Here is a 25,574-nt window from a genome sequence, read left to right as displayed (position 1 = left end):
CTCAAGTAGTTTAGACACATCGTACGTTGCTACCTTTTATATCTGTAGAATCTTACCCTTTCCTCACAGGAAGCAACCAATGACCTCGCATTGGCAGTACTGTTCACTATCCTGGAAGCAAAGGAAATTACATGAGTGACAACGACTTTGCTCTATAATAGATAAGATCAGTCTGTCTGCAATAAAATACATAACATGTAAACTGAAAAGTAATTGTCTCATACAATCTTTAACTTGGTGCAGAGTTCTGTAATGACAATTGCAGTAGAAGGATCACCTTGCAATCTGTTTTCACAGGAAATATTGATGACAAGGAGAACTATGTTCACTTTCTTATCAGGTTTGGTCAATTAGAAATTGAAAATGTATAGCCGATGGCCCTCATCATTGCGTGTATGATTGCATTGGCTGAGAGAGATCGTTTACCAACTTTGTACCTCTATGGTAGTGTTCATAGCCTGGCGATATGACCACCATAAGATACGCAAGGTAGAAGTTATAAAATATTCACAAATATTTTCTTGTAATGAAATAGAATACTGCACAGATGTTAGGTTAAATATAGCTGAAATGGAAGTGATATATATTTGTTACTCCTGATACTTCTAGTGCTTTCGTAGATCTCATATCTTACAGTAGGAGTATAGTGTTCATTCTAGCACCTGCCATCTTTGAAAACTCTTGTAGTTACTGTTCCCTGCCTGGGGTGTCGCTGTCTGCTGTGGTGTTTCTAGCATAGGTCTGGTTTGCATATCAGTTCTGATATACAGACCACACTGTACTAGAAGCACTACAGCAGACAGTGACGCCCCAGGCAGGGAAGAGGAACTGCATGGGTTTTCAAAGATGGTGGGTGCTAGAATGAACACTAGAGTATTTGCTACTATAGAATGGACCTGCGAGTGTCTGGACAGGATTGCATGTCAGAAATTGCAGTAGAGAGAATTTAAAAAATGTGCAATTAGGACAGTAATATATATATATATTTGTAATATTGGCTTTTGTATTACTATATTCTGATTGGAAGCTGGAACCTCAGTGATTTGTGGTTTATGATTAGTCCTACCTCTCACCCATCTTCACAACGATTTATAAGGTGTGAGGCAGAAAGAAATCACTCCCACGGTTACTTGCGGATGCAGGATTAATTGTATAGATACAGCCAGTATTTCTGTCTTACAGGCCCTTTAAAAACATGATTTTGTATTTAATTCACTGTGGGATACTGTATGTACCATAAAGCTTGCCTCCTTACTGCATTAATGTATATATGCTGATTATTCAGTGTGCTGTGGGAGAAATAATGTGATCAGTTCCTCATGGAAGGTATGAATCTTTATATAACCTGTTCCTAAAATGAATGAGATGTTTGATGTAAGGAAATGGTCTATAATTTCCAATAATAACCCCCTCCTGTCAGGACATGTATTGCTCTTTTAAGTGTGTGATTTTTTTTTCTCCATTTATTTTTAAATCTATAAACATTTTGCCTCTAATTTGTACAAGTGTGTTTTACGGCCTTTAATCTCTTCTTTTGCTTGATGCGTATTGTTTTGTCTGATTACCACAGCTTGTTTTTCATGCTTTGAACATAGTTTTGTTTTACTTGAACTGTGAAGTTTTCAGTTGTATAACTGAGGTACTGCAGTTACCCTCCACAGCTCTCTCCTGCTACTTTGTACCAATGTATTCTAGTGCTAGGATAAGTCATCCCATTGTACCATTTGTAGGGTGTCCTAGCATAGAGGTCACCTCTTGCTTACTCATCCTCTAGTCATCAGAGGCCACAGTTGGGGATTGTTTTCAGCTCTTGATGGTTATTGCTAGTACTGTCTGAGAAACTTGCTTTATCAGTCCTTTTTGTCCTCTCAATGACATCACAGAATGTGTGTGTGTGGGTAGAAGTGGCCTTCTAATAGTGTCGCTGAGACTGGATGATAGATTCTTGGTTTTCATCAAATGACTGAATTCATTGAACATTCATTAGCATTACCTGGGACATAAGGGGTTTATATTGTAACCCCACACTTCTTGTTGATATAATGGCAGGTATTCAATGCGGCTGGCGAGGGGGTTAAACAGCGAGGATTGCAGAAAACCAGCGATCCTCGCTGTTTAACCCCCTGCGCCAGCCGCTCGCTCTATTCAACGTTCTGGGGAAATCCTCGCCGCCACAGGACGGCGAGAATTCCACAAAACAGCGAGACCCGCGGCTAATGCAGATAACTTACTGTATTTAGCCGTGAGTCTCGCTGCTTCTGGAGCCACATACGCCAATTCCCCCTTGCTCAAAAAATGGAGCGAGGGGAATTGGCGTATGAGGGGGGGTGCGTTGAATACTGACAGGGTGAGTGGTGACAGCGAGCAGGAAGTCCTGCTCGCCCACAGCATTGAATACCTGCCAATGTGTAATGTGTTAGAGGACAACTGAGAACAATGTTATTCACCTATGCTAAATACAGTTTGTTAGTAGGCATATAGGCTAAGGTGACGATGAAGCAGAGAAATGAGCAAACAAGTTACCCATGGCAACCAATCAGCTTTGAGGTAACACCAAGTGCATTCTATAAAATTATATTTAGCAGGTAATTGGTAATTGTTAATTTATCCTCTGGCTCACGTCACACTTTTGACTGCTTCCTACATCTACCCCTAAATCAGGTGCACTTTTAGTCTGTTACTCATCAACAGCAGTGTTCACTTTACACGGTTTCAGCAGGGTGCCACACCCTGACAGATGCACCGTGCCCTCTTGGTAGCTCTCATTTCAGTGTTACCACCTGTGGGCCATAGTGTACCACGGGTGGGAAAAGTGGCGGTGCAGCATGTTCCTAAAGGTGCAATTTGGGCCCTTTCATCCAATTCAGATGCATTGTGCTGAAAAATTGGATAACAAGTGTCAAATCGCATATGTTTTACCTCCGATTCCGCTCCTCAGTCCCTTGCACATTGGATTGGATCGTAGGGACTGCACTATAGATTTATTGGATCTAGCAATCTTGGCTGGAATCACATATGATACACTGTATGCAATGCTTTTGCATACAATGTATCGTATGCTATCCCACAACCTGGGAAGCCCCTGGGTAGTTCAAGGGAGATTGTAGGCATCTTCTCCCCTCAGAGAAGTTGAATAATGTAGTGTACATGTTGATGATACGATTCAGGGTCACTTTCTGCTCAATTCAGACTATATATTCCAACTTGGGTACTTGTGTATTTTGGCGGCGCCCATTGCATCGCATACCATAACGCATACGATGGTATGCGATGCGACGCGATATCGTATGACGGTGCACGATGGCATACAATTTTTAAATTGTATGCCATTGTACATGGCATACGATGCCATGCGATGCGATTAAACATTGTATAAGCACCCTAATGGGTGCTTATACAATGTTAAGCACCCTAATGGGTGCTTACAATGTTAAATGCACCCCCACGCCACCCCCCCACTATAAACGTAAACCCGAAGCGTGGCGAGCGGCGGCGGTACGCGTCCTACGACCTTTTCATACCCCCACTATCCACGTCGGCGTGGAGTTGAGAATAGAATAGTGTGGCGAGCGCAGCGAGCCACCGAGCCCAAAGCGTGGCGAGCGCAGCGGATACCTGTGAAGCCTGCGAAGGGACGCGTTTACCTGTGAAGGTATCCGCGTCCCCTCGCGGGGCTCGCTGCGCTCGCCACGCTTCGGACTCGGTGGCTCGCTGCGCTCGCCACACTATTCTATTCTCAACTCCACGCCGACGTGGATAGTGGGGGTATGAAAAGGTCGTAGGACGCGTACCGCCGCCCCTCGCGGGCTCGCTGCGCTCGCCACGCTTCGTGTTCACGTTTATAGTGGGGGGGTGGCGTGGGGGTGCATTTAACATTGTAAGCACCCATTAGGTGGCATGCGATGCGATCCGTTCATCGTACGACGGACATCGGGGGCGCCGCCAAAATACACAAGTACCCCAATTTGAAAATAAGTTAGTCTGAATCGCACATGCACAGCCCCATTTGGCGCCGATTCGATCACGATGCTGCGGGGCTGCAGAAATAGACTGTGCAGGCAAGTCTTATTTCTGCCCGATCAAAAGGGAAGGCCTTGCCATGGTGCCCCATCTCCCTGCCAGCCGTTGCCAGCACAGATAGATATTGCATAGAAAAGTCTTTCTGAGCCATATATTTAACTATATCCTCTTGTGTGTACACTCAATATTATTAATGATGCGCGCTCCCACGCATCGTTAACAACCCCTGCCATCGGCAGGACATGCAGGTCAATTTGGCTATATAGTCTTATGACCCACATGTTCAGCCGGGCCCGGTGACGTCCTGAACGATATCGTTAACCGATATTGCTCAGTGTTTACACTCAATATCGACCACCGACAATTCATTTTATGAACTATATCGGTGGCGTCCAGGGTCATCAAGTTTGTATTGGGCTTAAAGGTGAGCATGGAAAAATGTAATAGGGGCCTATGGTGTACTGTAGCATCAGCTTGTGATGCTTTCCCATGCAGTGTTTCTATTGTAAGTTGATTGCGGCATAAGAGGCCCTAAAGGTAGATGATGTATTCACTGAATGGTGACCAATTTCCTTTGAACTTTCTCAGTGTCCTGGACAAATGATGATATAGTGCATACACACTGAATGATATGACAAATGATGAGCGATCTAGCTAGACTCTATGGCTTTTTGTGAAAGACATCCGAAAATAACCTGCCTGCCGAACAACCTTGATGAACGAGCGGCGGTACTGCGCATCATTTATCGCATACAATCTGGCGGATATTTTGACCAATACTGTTCTGAAGGGCCAAAATTAACAATATTGGACATAAAAATCATCTAGTGCATGCACACTGTAGGAAACTGGTCTATTGGGAACTCCAGATGAAGCCTCTCTCGTTATAGCGTCTCCCGGCGAGGCCATCGCCACCCCACACCTGGAAGAAGGTGCATGAGATGTGCATGCCCCATTCTCCTGGAAGCACTGCAGCGCTTCCTGTCCTGTCTCCCTGCCCGTCCTCCCTGAAGCAGAGACGGGCAAGGTAGCACCGATGCTGACGGACCGGTACAGTGGGATGCGCGAAAGAGATGCTTGCACGTGCCCGCCAGCTCCACCAAAAAGGGCGTTATGGCGAGCTTGGATGAGCGGGGATCCATCTGTATAAGGAATACTCATTGTAGGTTCTCTGTACACTCCAGACTTGCCAAAATAGAAGCACAATTAGTATTGTTATTGTTATTAGGTTAAACTATGACCTCCCTCCATCACCTAGTAAATCTGTCGTCATGATGGAATCACTAACCACCACACAAACTCTACTAGCAACTTCACATTTGTGGTTTATGTAGAGAACAATTATTGGTGTTCTTTAGAATTAGTCTAATAAAAGAATACAGGTCTCCTTTTGAGTGCAGCAGTTTATTTAAGATCGGGTTTCATAGGATGACAAGGTCACCACTGCTTGTAATGCATACTGTATGTGTCACAGCCAACGTAGTCTGACTCATCACTTGTGCAATGTATGACTCATGAATCCCTCCACTTTATATGTGTATTTTATACCACTGGACCCCCTGGCTGGCCTCTCGCACACATTTCCGATTAATAGGGGGAATGTCTGTTGTTCATAGTGACATTTGCTGAATATATTGGAGACCTTTCAACCCTTCTAAAGAGACAGGTGATGGAGTTGCAGCTTCTAGCTATCATTTTATAAAATGTGCTTTAATAAATGAGATCTACCTACTGATTGGTTGCTTTGGGCAACTTCTACTTTTTAGAAGGTTTTGATAAGTTTCCCATGTGATCTCATATTGTACTATGGGGCAGATGTATTAATCCAAGGGTGAGAAGGAGAGATAAACGTCCAGCCAATCACCTGCTATCTGCCATGTTACAGCCTGTGTTTGAAAAAAGTCATTAAGGAGCTGATTGGCTGGACGCTTATCTCTCCTTTTCACCCTTGCATTTATCTCTTGTTAAGGCTTAATACATCTGCCCCTATGTTACTGCTGTGGGCAGCAGCCTGGGTCCTTTTTTGTTCATCTTTCAGAGCAGTTATAGCTGTGCAACATTTGTGTCTCTATTATCTTTAGCCTTTAGGCCAGGGGTCCTCAAACTATTTTGTTCTGGGACCCCATCAGACAATAAAAAATAATTACAGGACCCCAGCAAGTTACTGCAGAAGGTCATCACATCACATGTGTAGTCAGCATATACATGGCAGCATTATGGAGGCACAAATTGATGGGTGGAGCCTAAAATAACAGACCATTCAACAGATCTTTCAGACTCCTTGAATCACTGACTGAGATTAGAAAAGTCATCAGCAACATGGAGACACAACCCCATGCTGAGCAGGTTGGGAACCACTTTGGATCAGGACCCACAGTTTGAGAATCGCTGCTCTAGGCTATTCTGCCAAATTGTGTTTTCTTTATTTCAGCTGTTTTGTGATGTTTTCTTTCTCACTTCATTATGGATTTCCTTGAGTAAATTATCTTGTAGAAATTTTAATTAGTTTTTTTAAACCATAGAGCCATACACACGGGGCGATTTCAGCCCCATTTGTAAGCAACCTGACTAGATCACTTAGAAATGGTGCACGGATCGCTCCGTGTGTATGCCCCACGTTGCTGTGAATGCGCAGTCTTGCACGTCGCCATCACCTTACTAGATTTTTACTGCATGCTGTGAAAATCTAGTTATCGCCCTTAACAAAACCTCTTCACACCTCGTGTACATTTTTTAAAGTAGCTAACTCAAAGATGTTTGCTATATAGTGACATCCTATTTGCTCGGGTGCCGGATGGGTTCCCGGCAGTCAGGATCCCGACAGTCCTTTACCCGACGTCGGCATCCCGACTGTCAAAACGCCGGCAGCCGGGTGACCGACGGCACCCGCTATTTTCCCTCATGGGGGTCCACGACCCCCATAGAGGGAGAATAGAATAGGTGGCGAGTGTAGCGAGCCACCGTGCCCGCAGTGTGGCGAGCGCAGCGAGCCCGCAAGGGGCTTTTTTGCACTCGCCATGCTGTCTGACTCCGGGCAGTCAGGATCCCAACGTTAATGACTGTCGGGATCCCGACTGTCGGAGTCCCATACCACACCCATTTGCTCTACACATAATTGGCATTAAAACTACTCTTAACCAGCCAGTCATGGCACTTTTTAGGGGTATACAGTTGATAGGTCTACATTGTGTAGGATGACACATGAAAAGGGTGACATTGGGGGAGGGAGACTTTTTCATACATTGCACATGGACTCCAATTGGGAATGGTAAAGTGTGGTAACGGAGGGTATGTGCTATACTAATTGGGGGTCCAGGCCTACAGGTGTCAACATGGACACAAAAAAATCTTGAACTCGTATCTCCGTAACTCGTATCTCCGTAACTCGTATCTCCGTAACTCGTATCTCCATGGTGCTCCAATTAGCAGCTTTTGGCCTAGGGCTGCCTTGTAAAGAATTCGGATACTGTAGGGCGCTGTGATTCAAAAAGTTTGGGAACAACTGGGTTAAAGGATTAAATCCATTCTCTGTTAATTGCTTGTTTGTAGCAGCCAACATACATTTACAGTATCCCAAATGTTTTCTTTTCCCCTTCCCTTCGGAGCAGAAAGCAAACACACAGCAGGCATTCCACAAACACACATAAAATCAGGATCTAATCCGAAAATCACCATAGGTGACCTATTGTTTCAAGGAAGGTAACTGAGCTAATTTATTTACATAAAGCAGCACCAAATTCTTGCCTAAATGTACCGTCCGAAAACACCCCTGTTTTGTAAAAGGGGTTGTAGCATCTGAGGGGACATCACTGGAACATCTAATCTGATGTACAATACACTATACAGTATGCTTGCTGGCTTTTTGGGCCTCCTGTCGTCTAATTGTAATATCTGTTCTGACGGTTAATTATATATCATTATATATTCTACTTGAGTATATTTTATGTTTGTCAGGTGCATGAAAAACAGTATTTTGTGTACTTTAAATCAGGACAATGGGCAGTATTCAATGAAAAAGTTCTCCGTGCATGGAGAGCGTTTTATTTAGCTCTCCATGCACTCTCCGTGTTCCGGAGGGCTCGCTGCCACTCCTGCTCCCTCTATTCAATGTGGTTAAGACTCGCCGCCACTCGCGGCGAGTCTTAACCCCTGCAGGGAGCAGGGAGCTTTCAGGGAGCCGGAAGCAGCCAGAGAGATTAAAGTCTCCCTGGCTGCTCCAGAGGACTGTGGAGGGGAGGGGGGCTCTCCAGGACCCAGGCTGCACCCCCCTATAGCCAGCGGGGGACCCAGTATTCACTGCACCGTTCGTGCATAGTTACGTTCGGCTGCAGTGAATATATGAATATCTAATGAGCGGCTCGAGCGCTCGGGCCCCCTGCTGGCTGCACTGTGTAAAAAAAAATGTAAACAAATATTTTTTTTTTTTAAATTAAATAGATATTCATGTGCTATAAGCACATGAATAAAAATAACATGCCCCTTCACAGGAAAAAAAACCCTGATTTTTTTACACCAAAATTTAAAAAAAAAACCTTTACGTTCAAAAGTTCACATTCCAGCTCTCCATCAAAAGATGGAGAATTGCTACACGGAGAGAGACGGAGAAAATCACTTAAAAAGACGGAGAATATTTCACATTGAATAGGGTTGCTCGCTTTTGGAGAGCAAAATGCTCCATCCAAGGCGAACAAAGCACAAATTCTCCACAAAACACGGAGAACTTTTCTCATTGAATACTGCCCAATGTCTTGCTGCATCTCTGTACTCAAAGAAATGCTTATTTCTTTACTGTCCTCAAAAGGGATGATGGAGATATACAGTATAGTTTATATATAAACTATATAGAGAGATAGTTGATGCTTGTCTGCAGTGTACTTGCTTGCCTTGATAAATATGCCCTAGAGGCATTGAAACGTTGGCTATATGTATATTGTACCAGCTTTCTCTGACAAGCTATGACTGGATAAATGGAGTGACGCAGTTCATTCCCTATACTGTTCTACATCCACTGAAGGCACCGGGCAGATTGGTGTTATTGGAGGAGAGGGCTGATTCATCCCACATCTCTAAATATAAATAAATGTTACAGTTTACATTTTACACTGTGAAATTCTCTACAAAATTGGCATTCAGACTGCTAGGGTGGACCAAACCCTATCACCGGAGGTAAGCAGCAGCCCATTGTGCACCCCAAGGCGTCTAACTGTGCTTGGTGGAGATACGGTCATTAGGTCTACAGCAAGATGGTCGACACCATTAGGGCGACGCAAGCATTAGGTCGACAGTCAAAAGGTCAACATGGGGTTTTTCACAGTTTTTTTAGCCGACCTGTGTCGACAGGCAGTATTTCATGCCCTACCATCCACTAGGGCGTGGTGGGAGAATAAAATAGTGTGCCGAGCCATGCGAGGGGATGCGGTTCACTTTAACCTGTGTCCATGTCGACTGTGTCGACATTCATGGGAAAAAACTGTGAAAAACCCCATGTTGACATTTTGACTGTCGACCTAGACCCATGTCGACCATATTGCTGTAGACCTAATGATCCATACCGCTTGGTGGGGCCCATGTTATCCACCTTCTATGCTTTAAGTTGGGCCGGCCCTGGGTGCGTGATACCATCACTGTGCTCATCAAAAAGGCATCGGGAGAACACGGAGGTCCTATGTTTACTAACTATCACTATAAAATACAGATTTCTGAGGCCACTTAATAAAGCCATTTGTTTTTCTAAATTTTTGGGTGCCCAAACATACCAACCCAACATTGCAGCAGCTCCCAGAGTGATAACTGGATTTTGCTGAAACATCGGTATTGTCAGGTGAGGGGTTATTAGGTTGACGGACAATAGGTAATGAAAAAGGTTGACATAGCCTAGGTCACCATTGACAATCTCGACACAATATGTCAACATGGAAATAGTAGACACAGGATAAGGTCGGATTCCTTTTTTGTTTTGTTGGTGTCTGTTGAAATCTGCTGACATGAACGCCATAGTAATGTGCTGCTCGCCCTTGTCTAGGCACTTTTATAATCTAACTCCATTTGGATTGTGAAGGAAGATCAAGTCAGTAAAAAAAAACCTCATGTCTACCATTAATCTGTCGACCTTTTGACAATGTCAGCCTAGACCTATTGACCTAATTAATGTCGATGTATCGGACGGATACAGTCTCCCTGTATTAGTGTCCCCCATGCTAAACTGTGGAGGACAAAGGGATACATGCATATGCCTCACTGTAGGACAGATGTACTACGATAAAGTGAAAGGTGATAACGCAACGGCCAATCAGCTATGTTTAAAAATTGACAGGAGTTGATTGGCTGGTGCGTTATAACCTTCCACTTTATCTCTTCGCCAGGCTTAATACATCTGTCCCATTGTTTATCAAGATATAGATTTATATGAAGTTGTATTTTATATGTGAAGGAGGCTTGCAGAAATTATTTTTGGATGTTGACTAATTATCGCCCTAGAATAGAACCCCTCTTGTGACTCACTGAATTTCTTGTCCCTAAAATCTTTCCCATTCATTATTTCACACTAACAGAGGCATTTCCTGTTAACATACACGGCTGCTAAGTCACACAGAGGAAGCTTGTGGTGCTGCGACAGGCAGAGGGCTCCGTTCACTGTAAAAATAGCAGCACAGATTAGTGAGGAACACTGGTTTTGTTGTTCCAATTAGTGTTAGCAGAATTCTGATTTTTCTTCAGCAAGTTCAGGCTGCTCACTAACCATGATTTTGTCTTTTTGGTTTAATGCAGACATTTGTTTGGAGAAGGGGACTGATTGTGTTCTCTCTCCTACCATGACCATGCTATTGGCATTACTGCCTGATAGAAAATATTTAGGGCATAGCCAGCTGGGATGTTGTGATGTCACACTTCATAATTTAATATCCTCTAATAATATCTGTGGAATCCATGAGAATGTCCTGCTGTGGCAGGTAAACTAATTTTACATCCCCTTAGGCTAATTCATTTCAATTTCTTTGCATAATGAAATTAAATGGATTGCTTTAATATACTTTTTTATTTTTTTATTTGACCTTTTTTTTTAGTGACCGGTACAGACTAGATCAGTAATTTTCAACCTTTTTACCTTACAGCACACAAATTTGCCTTTTACACCGCAGTGTAAATGGGTCAAGCGGTGTCCCTTTACACGGGACTTCTACCCAGGTCTTGACCTGGGTTGAACACGGCTAGGACCTGGGTAGAGGGCAGTGTAAACGGGTATGCCGGGTCATCTGACCCGGCTCCCGTTTACATCAATGGGGGAATCCCAACCTGTGGACCGCAGGTTGTGCCTGGGGGCACACAAAGCCTCCGCTGCTGTACTCTGCAGACAGCAGCGGAGGCAGAGAGGATGTATATGGATGCCTTTGTGCGGCATCCATTCACCTCCCGGACGAGGGCTGGGGGGTGCACAGGGCCTTACTTTGGTGCTGGGGCCCGGTGCAGCATTCGGTGGTCCCGCCGATTGGAGATGATGTCATCGCCAAGCGCTGTGAGAACTGCTTCTGCCTGGGGGGGGGGGGGGGGGGTGCGTGCAGGAGGAGGAATGTAAGAGGGATCTAAACACGGGTTGCAGTTGATGCTGGGTACAAAAGTCCAGGTGCGACCCAGCGTTTTGGTGTAAAAGGGGTATTCTATTTTAAAATTGCCAAGGCACACCATAATGTAAGAAATGTTGTCATGTATTTTAAGATCAGATATTTTGCATTATCTTAAATGTATACGTATGGAATACTATATAACCTTCCTTGAGCAACATCACAAAAATTAGATTCATGCGGTTTTGGGAATGGAGCAGCTGCTGATCATCTTCCCTAGGCCCGGAAACACTGCTCAGAACGCTCATCTACACATAGCGCTATGTGTGTAGGTCCCATAAGGCAAATAGGTGTCTTTATACAAACACATTGAGATTTTTAGGACCTGTAAATATTGTGTATTTCTGTGAGTGGTAAAAAGTATAATCAGATACTGTACAGTATGTCCGCACTGTACTGTATGTGTGCTCTATCTTCTGTCTCTACAGCAGCTTGCTGTGCGCTTCTAGCAAAGCAGAGAATGACTGACAGCTTGGCAGATTGCTTTGTACAAATGTGCAATGTGCTGATTGGTTTATTAATAGGTGGAGGCGGTACCAGTGATACCATAGCAACCCCAATAATGGTCCTCTCTTCTTTCTGACCTGTATCAAATCCAATAAGGATACTGCCCTAAAGATGTGGTCGGGGCTGTGTTGACTGTTATACAATGTGTTTAGCTGCTTGTACTTTCTGTGTCATGCACAATACTGCTATCCGAGCCACACCTGCCTCAGGCTGAGAGACACTTTCATGATCAGTAGTTTGCTTCTGCATCCTTGGCAGTAATTAGGGATTTGCTTGTTACTGTGCGTGCATAGGCTACGGCTGAGCAATGTAGCTGAGGACATGAGTAATGCTTTCTGGCAGCGATGCATTCTGCTAAGTCTGAGATTTCTATTTTAGCTTTCAGTTAGTAAGAGCCGTCTAGCAGTGCTGCTTGTGCTGAGCATGGGAGGAGGGAGATGATAGCATGCGCAATTAGAGAGGTGCCTGTGTGGAATCATTCTGCAGAAGCCTCGGACGCCTGTCACGCTGCATTGCCTGTAATGTTGGTCAGATGGATGCAGCGGACTCATTAGGAATGTTGGCGTGAACACGGAGAGCATCTTCAGCTTGTTTAAAATACTTCACATATTTGAAAGGACGTGCATATGCAAAGTGGAAGAGATTTCATTTATTGCTTTGCAGTGACTCAGAGTATTACATGTCCTTTGGACTTCCGAGAAGATGAAATCGGGATCTATTTTTTGCAATAATGTTTTAAGTGTTATGGCTGCTGGGTTTTATCAGAAATAAATAAAAATGTTCCCGAATACTTATTTATCATATGTTATAATGCTATGGTATTATAATTTACCGTTCCTCTCTGGTTATGGCTGGATTAACAATGGGGTCCGGCCACCGCCCACAGGATCATCAGCCCGTGTGACGTCACATCTATGTTTTATAGCTTGTGGGCCCCATCCATGCAAATGCCGCCACCCATTACATTCCCAGCTCTGCATCACGCGCCCTGTGACTTCACGCCACTGTCCTATTGGTGCTACCAATATATATATATCTATTGTCCTGAAGACGGGCCCCCGGCCTGAAACGCCGTTGGCAGCGCAGTAAAAGTACTGTATTTTCAAGCACCAGGAGTGACGTTTTTTTCTTCCATTATTGTGTGTGTGTGTGTATCTATCTATCTCTATATCTCTATCTATATATAATATATATCTCCCAATATGACCCTCTCCAGGAGGGACACAATGCTTTTTCTGTACTTCCCTCTTAATGTATGATTGCCGTCACCTGTTTTTAACAGGGTAATTGATAAGAAAGTTGCTTCACCACAGGTGATACTAATCATAATTTGAGAGATAAGGGTAGAAACAGAGCGATATGTCCCTCCTGGAGAGGGTCATGTTAGGAGGTATGTATGTATATATCTATATAGATAGATAGATATCCCCTTCGATTAATGGATCTGTAACTGACTAGTAAGGGCTCAAGTGCAGTTCATGCCTTTTTATAAGGGCTACTCTATTAACCCCGATAAGCTGGCGTGAGCCACGGCTTGTCAGGGATTTTGTTTTGCCTGTAAGAAAATAGCCGCGTTTTTGTCCGAAAATTGTCCTTTTTCAAGTGAAAATACAGAGTTTCACTGATACCGTGTGTTTTCAAGGCAAAATAATTTTTTTCCCGGGTGTCAAAATTGGTTAGCCAAAAAAGACAAAATATCTGGAAAATACACCCGAGGATTTTTCGCCCATAATTGAACATCAGCCAGAGTGAGTGAACGCAAGACAGATATATGTATACAATGTATGTATATGAGTGTTCATTCTACCACCCGCCATCTTTGAAAACCTATGCAGTTCCTGTTCCCTGCCTGGGGTGTCGCTGTCTGCTGTGGTGTTTCTAGCACAGGTCTGGTTTGCATATCAGTGCTGATATACAGACCACACTGTGTGAGAAGCACTACAGCAGACAGCGACACCCCAGGCAGGGAAGAGGAACTGCATGGGTTTTTAAATATGGCGAGTGCTAGAATGAACACTAAATATAATAAAGGCAGGAGTGTCACTTGTTCAAATAATTAATGTGGCCATCGCAAGTTTGTGACTGCTGTTTACATTGTATGACAAAGTGCCGCCGCAGCCTTTATGGTAACACACACATTTATAACATTGAATACAATTTCAGCATGCCAGTAATAGTAAGAACCACCATCCTGTGTGTCCAAGCTGTATCTCACAGTCCCAGGTAGCTTAATTAACTACAAGCCATTGCATGGAACTCCAGCATAATGCAAACTGTTATTTTCAGAGAAGATCATATAACAAATGTTTCTGGGTCATACAGGACCCTGTCATCGGGGTTGAACAGTGTCTTGTATTGCTTGTCGCAATCGGTATTGGCAAGGATGTATACTCGTGCGGGTTTCCTCCCATAATTCAAAAGTATATTTATAGGTAATTGGCCCCCAACAAAAATGTAACCCTAGAATGTCTGTCGACCTTGCCTCAGTCGACCATAAGCTTGTGTCGACCTAGTCACTGTCGACCATTAGTGGTCGACCTAGGCATTGTCTATCCACTGCCTGCATACCAACTAATATAATGTTTCATGGCTCCAGGGATTAACATCCACAATCACGTTACGTACAAAGGGCCTGATTCAGATTTGATTGCAAAGCACATACATTTTTCTGAAATGGACAAAACCATGTGCACTGCAGGTGGGGCAGATGTAACTTGCAGAGAGAGAGATATTTGGGTGAGTAATTTTATTTCTGTTCAGGGTAAATACTGGCTGCATTATTTTTACAATGCAATTTAGATTTGTGTTTGAACACACCTCACCCAAATCTAACTCCCTCTGTGCATGTTACATCTGCCCCACCTGCAGTGCAGCATGGTTATGTCCATTTTAGAAAAAAATTGCTTTGTGATCATTGGGGGTATTGGAAATATTGTCAGTCTGAATAATACCCAATGTTTCGCACACCATCCAACATCAAAAACCACAGCAACATAATAAAGGCCCTTATTCTGGTTGGTGCGGTAATATCCGCGTGCGTTCGTGCCACCGATGTTTTGTGTCTGCGCATGTGCTGAGGCGTCTCTGCGCATGTGCGAGCGGGGCGTACGGCCAAATCCCGCATGAAATGTGAACACTACGAACAGGGGGTGGAGAGGGGTGTGAAGGGCTGTTTGGGCTCATTACCATATGTTTACACCCCGCGTTTCATGGGCGTTCCCATGAAAACGCTGGGCGTACGTATGGTAATGCGGCCGTGACGCACGTGTAGGGGGCGGACATATGACATTGCCGGATGTCAGCTGCCCGCCCAGATCCCTGCTTTTGCACAGAGAAATGCCCGTGTGGTCTGAGGTTGCGGGAGCTGCCTGACCACTCGGTCCTGCATTCGATGGTCTGCGACCATCGAATGATGGGGGAGGTTACCTGAGATGGAGGAGGCGTATTCCATGAGAAATACACTTGCGGTCCGTTCGGACAGCTTCTTACCGCGTTCGGACGGAGTTGGCGATCCGTATGGAAGGCGGGGTTTCGGACGCACGGTCCTACCCGCATATTCGGATCCGGCCGCACCGATCAGAATAAGGGCCATAGTGTCTTAGGGCCGAACTCAGACCCGATGCATGCTGGGCAATTATGAAATGACTGCGCATGCGTACAGGCCATCCTGCGAAAAAATCTGGCTATTTTTTTATTCGCTGGCTGTATGCAAGTCGATTGACATAAAGCTGGAGTTTGGGGGTGGGGGCATGGTAACCAGCCATTTTCTGGGAGTGTCCTAGAAAACATAGGCATGCTCAAGGCTTTGAGGGAGGGTGTGTAACGTCGGCTCCAGCCCTGATCCGACTTTTTCTTTTGCAGCCACCGAGTAAGTCCTGGGCTGCGGACAGACTGCACACACTAGAAAAACCATTTGATGGTGTGTGGCTTGTGAATGGATTTGCAGCTAATTACTGATCCCGCTAATTTTCACAAGCCGTGCTAAGCAATTTGCAATTCGCAGGCTAGCACGAGGTGGGATTTCACTCTGGTGGGGTGGCGTATACCTGATCGCAGGGCTCCAAAAATTAGCCTAGTGATCTGGTCTGAATCAGGCCCTTAGTCCTCTGTACATGTTTGAGAATGACTTTTAATATGAAATGAGTTTGTTACTCTGCTATTTAAATTTCAAGTATTTGGGGGCAAGATTTGGTTGATGGGTGTGAAGGAGCAATCATTTCACGGTAATACATATATTTAGCGAAGTCACCCATCATCTTGTACCGCTGTATCCCTCGTTCTTTCTCTTTGCCCTCAATTTGAGAGGATTGCATGTCACAGATAAATCTAGGATTTGAGGATTATTTAGTACAGCGCTTTTCAAATTGCGATTTCTAAGCCATCGGTTGAAGCAGGAAATTTCTGCCTGATGACACTGTCCTACTTTTAAAATATTGAAGGTCATTGTTCTTGTTAACCCAAATAATAATTAAAGGCACTTAAACATGAAACTTATTTTCTGCAAGAGATTTGCCATTTTCTGTAACTAGGGTATGTATTAGTAGAGCATGAAAGTGGGGCTGTCACCAGGGCCACTGCTTTTTTCATACTATGTTGTGCCTTGTGATTATTCTGACAGGGGTGGGCGTTTCATACGAAGTGCTAGGTTCTCTCCCAAGCAGAATTCCTTCACTTCCTTCCTCTCACAGGCCAGCTGCACCATGTAGACAGGAGGAAGCTGTGTCTTATACTGCAGTAGTCTTCTTTCCGAGAGAGCCGACCGGGTGTGATGGATAAAGTGTTGTCTGCCCTGTTAACAGAATTCCATAGAACGCTTTTTTTGGTCTGGTTATATAGCGCATGACGTGTCTGGTCAGGTCCATTTTAACCACTAAATTGGTTCATGCTTAGAATTTTTGTCTTATTATTTAATAAAGTTAAATCATCTTTTTAAATCCTAATTTAAATATTGTAGAACAAAGAATGCAGAAAATACTCTTCCGGTGCTCATTTGTAGCCATTGAAGTATATCCCCCTTCCTCAGTGGTAGTAAGTTTCTGTGCTAGTAGAAACGCCACTTAACCCTTTGAGTGCCAATGTTGCTGTGAGAGATGTGCAAAATATCCGCTACAAATGCCAGGGCCATAGTCAAGAAATATGAGTCACTTTAGATTTTGCCGGCAAATGATCTGAAGTCAATTAAGCGAGACTGGCATTTTTCATGGATATTTTGCACATCTCTCACCGCAACTTTGGTACTCAAAGGGTTAATTGTAACAGATCCCAATGAATATTTATGTACCTTCCAACATGCCCCATTCCAGGAGGGACACAATGCTCTATTCCTTGACTTCCCTCTTAATTTATGATAGTCTTAACCTGTGTTGACCCTCCTATCTCATTTACTAGTTCAACAAATATGTTGGCAATAATACATTAATACCACTTTCAGACATAAAATTCTGGCTCAGACACAGGGCACAGGTTGAGGCCGCGGTTGCTCCTTTCACACATGGGCGATGAACTGGGTTATTATCCTGTCATCAGCAGTCACACCCAACCCAGGTCTTCCAGGATTCAAGGGACTCTTGAAGGTGATCTCATCTCCAAGTACTATGGTCCTTGGCCAATCAAATTCTTTTACGCATTGCGCAGGTCTTCTTCACACCTTTCACATCCGGTACTCTCAACCTGGGTAGACCCTTCCAGATATAAGCCAGATACAGGATGATGCTCATTCACGCGCAAAAAAGTTTGGAATTTAGACTTCTTTCTAAAAGAGGTATAAGAGGGAAGCCAAGGAACCAAGCATTTTGACCCTCCTCTAATGGGACATACAGTATCGGGAGGTATGACATTGCACCTCTATCAATCTCTATTATCAGTTTTTCCAGGATCCAAGAAGTCCACAGGAGCAGCCGTAAGTGTGGGAGGCAAATGAATACAGCAAAGCCCTCCCAACAAGTAGCTGCCAGCATCAGCAAGTGTGTATGCACTTGCCGATGTCTGTTACCCCACCGGGTTGCTAACAAACTTGTAGTGTATACATATATCTTGAGCGGAAGCCATTTTGACTAGTATGGCCTAGAGCAGGGGCTCTCAAACTATTTCGTTCTCGGACCCCATCAGACAAAAATTATTACAGGTCCCTAGCAAGTTACCGCAGATTGACCGCCACACGTGTGTGGTCAGTAGACCCACACACGCATGGCAGTATTGTGGAGACACAAAATGATGCATGGCGTTTGAAGTAACAGGCAAATCAACTGAATTTTTTTTTAGACTTCTTGGATCACTGGCTGAGAGATTAGATAAGTCATTAGTCTGATGGTCGGCAACATGGAGTCACAACCCACTTTGGGGTTTGGACCCACAGCTTGAGAACTGCTGCTCTAGAGGATTCCTCCACACCACTGATGCCGTTTTCAGAAGCCTGAAATATGGACATTTTCTTGTTTGCTGATTATCCCTAGGATTTGAAGTAGAATTTTCGACTAGAGTACGATTAAGTGTTTATTAATAAGGAGTGCTCCCTTTCTTCGGTAAATTTGTTTATATAAATTCTTGGGGTGCATTGCCTGTCACATATGCGCGAGAGATTTGGTATCATTCATATTATATGATACAATACTCTGTCTAATTTACTTGTACAGGTATCAGTGCAGAGAACCTACCTTTATATTCCCCACACCAGCAATACTCCCATTGCTCTCCCTGCATAAATGGTCATTGTTGCACTTTAGATTGCATTATCTGTTTATTAAGATTGCATATAGCATCGAGTGTTCTAGGGTACACAGACTTGTGTGACTGCAGCTATATCGTTTAATATAATATTTTCTGTGTTTGTTATGTTCTGAAAGTCCAGACTTTTCATCCCATCTGTTTTGTGCAGTATGCAGGCAGGGCAGTGGCAGCTGGCTGGGACACCCGTACATTGGGGCAGATGTATTAAGCCTTAACAAGAGATAAATCCAAGGGTGGTAAGGAGAGATAAACGTCCAGCCAATCACCTCCTACCTGCCATGTTACAGGCTGTGTTTGAAAAAAGTCAGTAAGGAGCTGATTGGCTGGACGTTTATCTCTCCTTATCACCCCTACATGTATCTCTTGTTAAGGCTTAATACATCTGCCCCATTGTGTAGCTAATATTCTCTGTAGCAGGTTATCCAGCTTGTCCTATCATTTGGTCTGTGACACACTGGGATACAGTTGCTAGGTCGACGTAAATTAGGTGGACCACTAAATGCAGACAGGGCTTAGGTCGAAAAATAAAATAGGTTGACAGGGTTATAAGGTCGACAATTGGAAGGTTAACAGTCAAAAAGTAGACATGCGGTTTTCAATTTTTTTCCCAAAACAGGCAGTGTTTCATACCCTACCATACACTAGGGCATGGATAGAGAATAAAGTGTGCCGAGAACAGCGAAGCACCATGCTCAAAGCATGGCGATCGCAGCGGTACACTGATATGGTGTCCATGTTGACTTACGTTGACATTCGGAACAAAATACCTGAAAACTTCACGTCGACCAAACGTTTGTGTTGACCTTCCGAACCTGTTGACCTTAGGCCTGTCGACCTATTTTGTGTTCACCTAAGCGCTGTCGACCTTCATGTCGAACCTATGGCCCATTCCCGACACATCACATTGGGACTTCTCTGATCCTACTGCATCATTTCACAGCAGGGAGCTTAGCACGTTCTCCTGATGTTTATAGGACATTGCAAGCAGTGGGCTATTGGTTTTCCTGGCTTGTTTCTGTACAATGTCACCGCCGTGCCATTGGTGGCCTGCATTCTGATTGTACACAGCTTCGGTGTGTGATAAGTATTTTGGCTTTGTCTCACTACAGGGCTGGATGGAGCCTAGCATGGCTGCAGCTTCGTATGACCAGCTGTTAAAGCAGGTTGAGGCACTGACAATGGAGAACACAAACCTTCGACAAGAACTAGAAGATAATTCAAATCACCTAACAAAACTTGAGTCTGAAGCATCCAACATGAAGGTACAGTATACATGCTCAGAAATCACCATAAATAATGTACACCATCACAGGTTATCACATAGTTAATAGTGTATTATTGTTTGCCAGTGTGTACCTTCCCTAGCTGCCCCATCCACATTACCTTCCCTGCTTTTATGTGCAGGCACCTCCCTTCCCTGCTGGGTATATTGATCTGTTTCATCTCTGCTGTGATTCCTTCTAGTCTGGTTTGTTCTAATATTTTTAGTAGGTTTTAAACACCAATACATTTATGTTTAATCCTAAATGCTACGACCGAGGATCCAATGGGGAATGAGTTGGCTGATTGTATGTACGTGCGCAGCCTTGTGCTGCTTCATGTACTCCTAGACGTTCTGCTTGAATGCCTATGGGAAATTGGCTCTGCATTGTAATTGCTGTAAAGTCCTGAATTAAGGGTTTGCAATGGAGACTCAGTACAGAGAACATAACCTGTAGTATTTAAAGTATTATTAGAAATAAGCTCATTTATATGCTGACCTTTATTTCCAGGCGTGACCTGTCCTTTGCTGTGTTCAGCTTTGTATAATGGGCTATTGATTGTTTTTCGCCAGCTTTGCCTGTGATAATCAATGTTCAGATACGCTAATTGATTTTTAGCCCATTTCAGGCCTTCCAAAAAAAAACGAAGCAAACAAGCTTAAATGTATTGCATTGTAAGATCTTTTGTAGGTAGAGTAATCAGGCAGATTTGTATTGTGATAGTGTTTGGAAGTAAGCGGTAGTTGTGTATGTTGCATGTGGGAGAAGGCACATGCGTGGTCACTCCTGGTAATATCATCTGTGTTCACCTTGTGTTTGTGCCGGTGTCCCTGTTGACTGAATACAAATGGTCACTTGTACGGTTTACCATTAATTATTATACTATCTCGTACAGTCTATGAGCTGAGGAAGTGGCGTCTCTAACAATGGGGTCATTACATACAGGAGTCAATTTAATTAGGTGTTAGTTGGAGCCTGTAAGTTACTTTCACTGCAAATTCAAGCACCAAATTGAAATTCAATTACAAACTCACATAGTATTTGCTAGGGAAATTCAATAGTTTTTTGCTGCACCCCCCTCAGTGGGAGGTAAGGAAAAACTTTAATGTAAAAAAGCCTTGACATTGCAGAGCCCCTGGAACATCCCTCCCAATTACTATTCATGCCAGTTGAGAGGATCAAATGGTATAATTTGGCCATTTCAAGACCTATCCATTTTCAGGAGAATTTCTCTAAAAGCTCAAAAATGGGATAAATGACCTTATATTTTTAATATTTGCTTTTGCAAACTCTTAGCTCATTGAATGGAATGCACAGATTGTGCTTCAGCTTTCAAATGCACCACATTATGCGGACACCAGACATTGAGAAATGTCTAAAACACAGGACATGGGTATGGTGTTTATATGAGAGATGAACATGGAATCCGAACATAGGCCCCCGAGCAGCGCTTGCGACTTTCCTGCTTTGTTCGGAATCCCAAACGCGGTAATATCAAGTCGGATTCACGCGAGACACCGAGACGACGTCCTGAGAATTCGGCACCATTTCTCACAGGCGTCCACAAGCTGCAAACGGTTCTGCAGAGTATAGCCTCTGTGGGGTGTTTATTACTGGCAGTGGTGTGAAGACAGCAGAGGGGTGCTGTGCAGGGTATTGTACTGGTCGTGTGTTAGGAAGGCTGTGTCAGTGGGCAGCGGCTGTCAGTCAGCTTTTCATTTTTTGTTTTCATTGTGGTCTTTGGTGTGCTGCACTGCAATCCAATACACCATACTGTCAGAATTTCCGTGTGTGATTGTTCTGCGTGGAGGCAAAACAATCACACACAGAACTTCTGACAGCATAGTAAATTGGGGTGCAGAACACACAAAAAAATAAAGAAAAACAACTTCTTTTTTTTTTTTATGGACGCCCCGTCGATTGTTCTGCCTCCACGCAGTGTTATACAACCTGCGCATAAAAAAAAAATATATTTTGCTCTTCTTTATAGTTTGTGTGTACTGCACCCCAATACACCATACTGATGCTGTCAGAAGTTCCATGTGTTAATAACCAGCCAGCTTGCTGCAGACCTTGGCCTGAATTGAAATAAAACAACATTGTGAGCTGTAAAGTGGTCAAAATTGTCTGGAAAGGGCTGGAAATTTAATTTTATTAAGGTTAATATTACCCTAGGACAAAAAAAAAACTACGTGATATGGGCGTTTTTTTTTTACCATTTTTGAAAAAAAATCCAAAGCCTTTCACCAACGCTCGACAAATTAAAATCCCGATGACTAATCCAATTTCAAATCTTTGGCCCCGGTGCCTCTAGTTAATATACCAGGAATAACCTTATATAATCTCCACGTTAAAAGACCAGCATTTTGCTCTGTACTTGTATCCTTTGTGAATGTGACATTTTGTATTAGAATCTCTAGAACACACGTAAGTGAAAATCTTGCTAAAGGAAATCGCTTGCTATAGAGTCTGTAGTAATGATGTTCTGACTGACTATATAACTGCGTGTTCAAACGTCTGCTGGGAACTTATAACATTCCATAGGAGACTTTTATTCATCATATGACCTGTTGTATTCGACAGAGAACTGTTGACAAATCCCAAAATCTTGGTTGTGCCAATTATTTTTGGTTTCTGTGTAATTTCTGAGGAAACCACATAATGAAAGTCTCATTGTATTTTGTTGTTATTACATAAACAGTGTTCAACCAAGTCAAATATTTAAACAAGACGCTTTTCTAAATGTCAGTAAAGGAGGACATCCTTAATTTAGGGGATAACTTGTTTCCTAGGGCGGTAATATTGAGTTCTGAAATAGCACAGTGTGACAGTGTGAGAAATGTAATACTGGAGATATGTTTGTGTGGCAAGAGCTATGCGCTCCTCTTTTCCCTGGCGCAGTCTTTGCAGGCCATTCAGTGGGGAGGGGGGTATATAAGCAGTCACTGTTCTTGAAAATCATCCCTTGCAGGTGTAACAGTGCTCTCCATGTTCTGCAGTGCAGATCCCCTTTCACTTGTGTCTTTAGCACCCCCTAGTGAAAGATTCTGAAATAAGCACATCTTGTCTTCTATCCCTTACCTAGTATTAGCGTGTTTGTTACTGCACAGACCTAATACACGTTTGGGCAGACATATATGAAAATGGGTATGCATCAGCAATGTTTCTGTAAATGAACTATTGAAATAGCATCAGAATGTTGTTCCCATGGGTACTCTCTGTATTCCTGGTTTCACAAATGTCACCCGCACCAATTGGCTAGTCCTTTCCACTATTGCAGTGCTTTAATAATTTTTGGAGTTGGGTGCATTGCTTGTTCTTGGGAACGGGGCACTGGGCTGCGATCTTCAAACAGGAGGAGCAGCAGCAGCAACAGCATCACAGAAAAGAACTTGCCAGCTGCATGTGTGCAGCTGGGTGTGGGTTGTTAGTTCTACAACAACTAGGTGGACACGGGCATTAGGTGGACATGGGGTTTTTCACTGTTTTTTGACCGGAATGTCAACACTGTCGACATGGACACAGTTTAAAGTGCACCGTATCTCCTCGCATCGCTTGCTTTGGGCACGGTGCCTCGTTATGCTCGGCACACTATTTTATTCTCCCACCATGCCTTAGTGGATGGTAGGGCATGAAATACCACCTGTCGGCTCAAAAAACAGCGAAAAACCCCATGTCGACCTTTTGACTGTCAACCTTGCCCATGTCGACCTAATGCTTGTGTTGACCTAATGACCTGTTGACCTTGACCCATGTCGACCTAAACCCATGTTGACATTGTTGCCTGTCGCCCTAGTGGTGTCAACCCAATGCTTGTCGACCTAGTTGCTGTAGACCTAATGACCGTATCCCGTGCAGCTGATGCTTCTGTGCAGTAACAAAATTGGTAGCTCCGGCCCTATGCAGATGTTTGATGTTATGATGCTTCCTCAGCAAACCTCATCTTAATTTTAATATTCAGATTTTCTGAAATCATGGTTTCCTTTTAAAACTGTGCTATTCAGATGTGGGGATATTTATACATGGGCTATTGTAATGATGAACTGAAGAGTTGTATTTTTAGAAAATGGTTTCACATACGTCATGCTGTTTATTTGCCCCTTTGTTAACAGTCATTTATAAAATGCCAATATATTTAGTTCTGACCTGAAAACTGTTGTAGACTAGGCTGCCCCTCCACAACTAATACCAGTGGCATTCTATGCAAATGAGAGCGATTAGCAGGAAGTGTGGATTTGTAGCCTGGTCTTATGTATGTGGGACCGAAAGGTCTACTTTAAACAATACTTCTCCAGATGTTTGGACTGCAGCTGGATAACATAAGGTGTGCAAGTATTTTTTTGGGTGCCCAATGTAATGGATGCCTGTTAAAGCAGTTCAATTGTCTATACTAAAATACTGCCCGAAACAAGACACACTTCTTACATACAGTATTGGAGTAAAATGACTTGCGTCGCCCTATACCAGGGCTTTAATATCTAATACTAGTGTGTCATTTAGGAGCAGTCCTTATATATCATTTTAGCGCCATGGTATTTACTGTAGGCAGCCGATAGACTGCAGAGCTTGATTTGTTATTGAGCCGTATGTACAGTATTCTGGTTATGGGGCTTCTAATGGTGCTGCACTCTTTGTTGCAGGAGGTACTTAAACAACTACAAGGAAGCATTGAGGATGAAGCAATGGCTTCTTCCGGGCAAATTGATCTATTGGAACGACTTAAAGGTAATCTCACAACAGGTATGTTCAAAAGAATGTACCGCTTCCTCTGAATATGTCTTAAACAGCTTTGAATGCTCGTACTCTGAATACCAAAGCCAGATACACACTGGGCGATATGCCGGGTGAACTGATCAGACCAGCATATCAATCAGTGTGTATACAGGCACTTGCGACAAAGCTAGGTTTGATGTGCTGCACGTCAAACCTAATGACATCGCTATCAACACCATGCATGTCGATGAAGGACAGGAAAATGATCATTCTGTCCTTCATAACATCGCTCCAGTGTGTACGGGTGCCATGTACTGGCAGGGATTTGTTCAGATGTTGGAACGAAACCCTGTCGTTCCAGTGTGACTGTGTACCCACCTTTAGGGGGAGAAGTATCAAACTGTCTAAAGAAGACCCGTGAGGAAGTCGCTACTTCTCGCTCTCATTTCTCAAGTACAGTCTGTTAATTGATAGCTAGAACTGGTAGATACGGGACACTTTTCCATTTGTTCTGTTCTACTACACCAGAGTTCTGTAGCACAGCTTGTCAGCAGGAATGGTTTGCATTTCTCAAATGCTGATACACTATCCTCTGCTATGAAGAATTGCTGTGTCAACTGATTGATTTGCAACTGTAAGGTCCCTGTGCAAAGTCTTCAGCCATAAAGTTTCAATGTTAAAGGCCCATACACACTGTGTATGGGCCTGGCGGTGAGCTGTGATCCAC

General features: G+C 43.6%; 1 protein-coding gene across 5 annotated transcripts in view; it reads left to right on the top strand.

Moving 5' to 3' along the window:
• APC (APC regulator of Wnt signaling pathway) overlaps positions 1 to 25,574 on the top strand; it is a 102,385-nt gene that overhangs the window by 39,124 nt on the left and 37,687 nt on the right. For 3 of the 5 annotated variants that reach the window (XM_083151660.1, XM_083151661.1, XM_083151658.1), the window contains 2 exons: positions 19,982 to 20,134; positions 24,775 to 24,874. In XM_083151660.1, coding sequence (XP_083007786.1) covers positions 19,988 to 20,134; positions 24,775 to 24,874 — 247 coding nt within the window. In that variant the 5' untranslated portion in view covers positions 19,982 to 19,987. The remainder of the gene's footprint in view (positions 1 to 19,981; positions 20,135 to 24,774; positions 24,875 to 25,574) is intronic. The other 2 variants (XM_083151663.1, XM_083151662.1) reach the window with 1 other exon arrangement.

This window comes from Crinia signifera, chromosome 1 (genome assembly GCF_055691185.1).
Source record: "Crinia signifera chromosome 1, ASM5569118v1, whole genome shotgun sequence".
NCBI classification, from domain to species: Eukaryota; Metazoa; Chordata; class Amphibia; order Anura; family Myobatrachidae; genus Crinia; species Crinia signifera.
The sequence above is the reverse complement of the archived record's forward strand: the minus strand, read 5'-3'. Positions and strand labels throughout refer to the sequence as shown.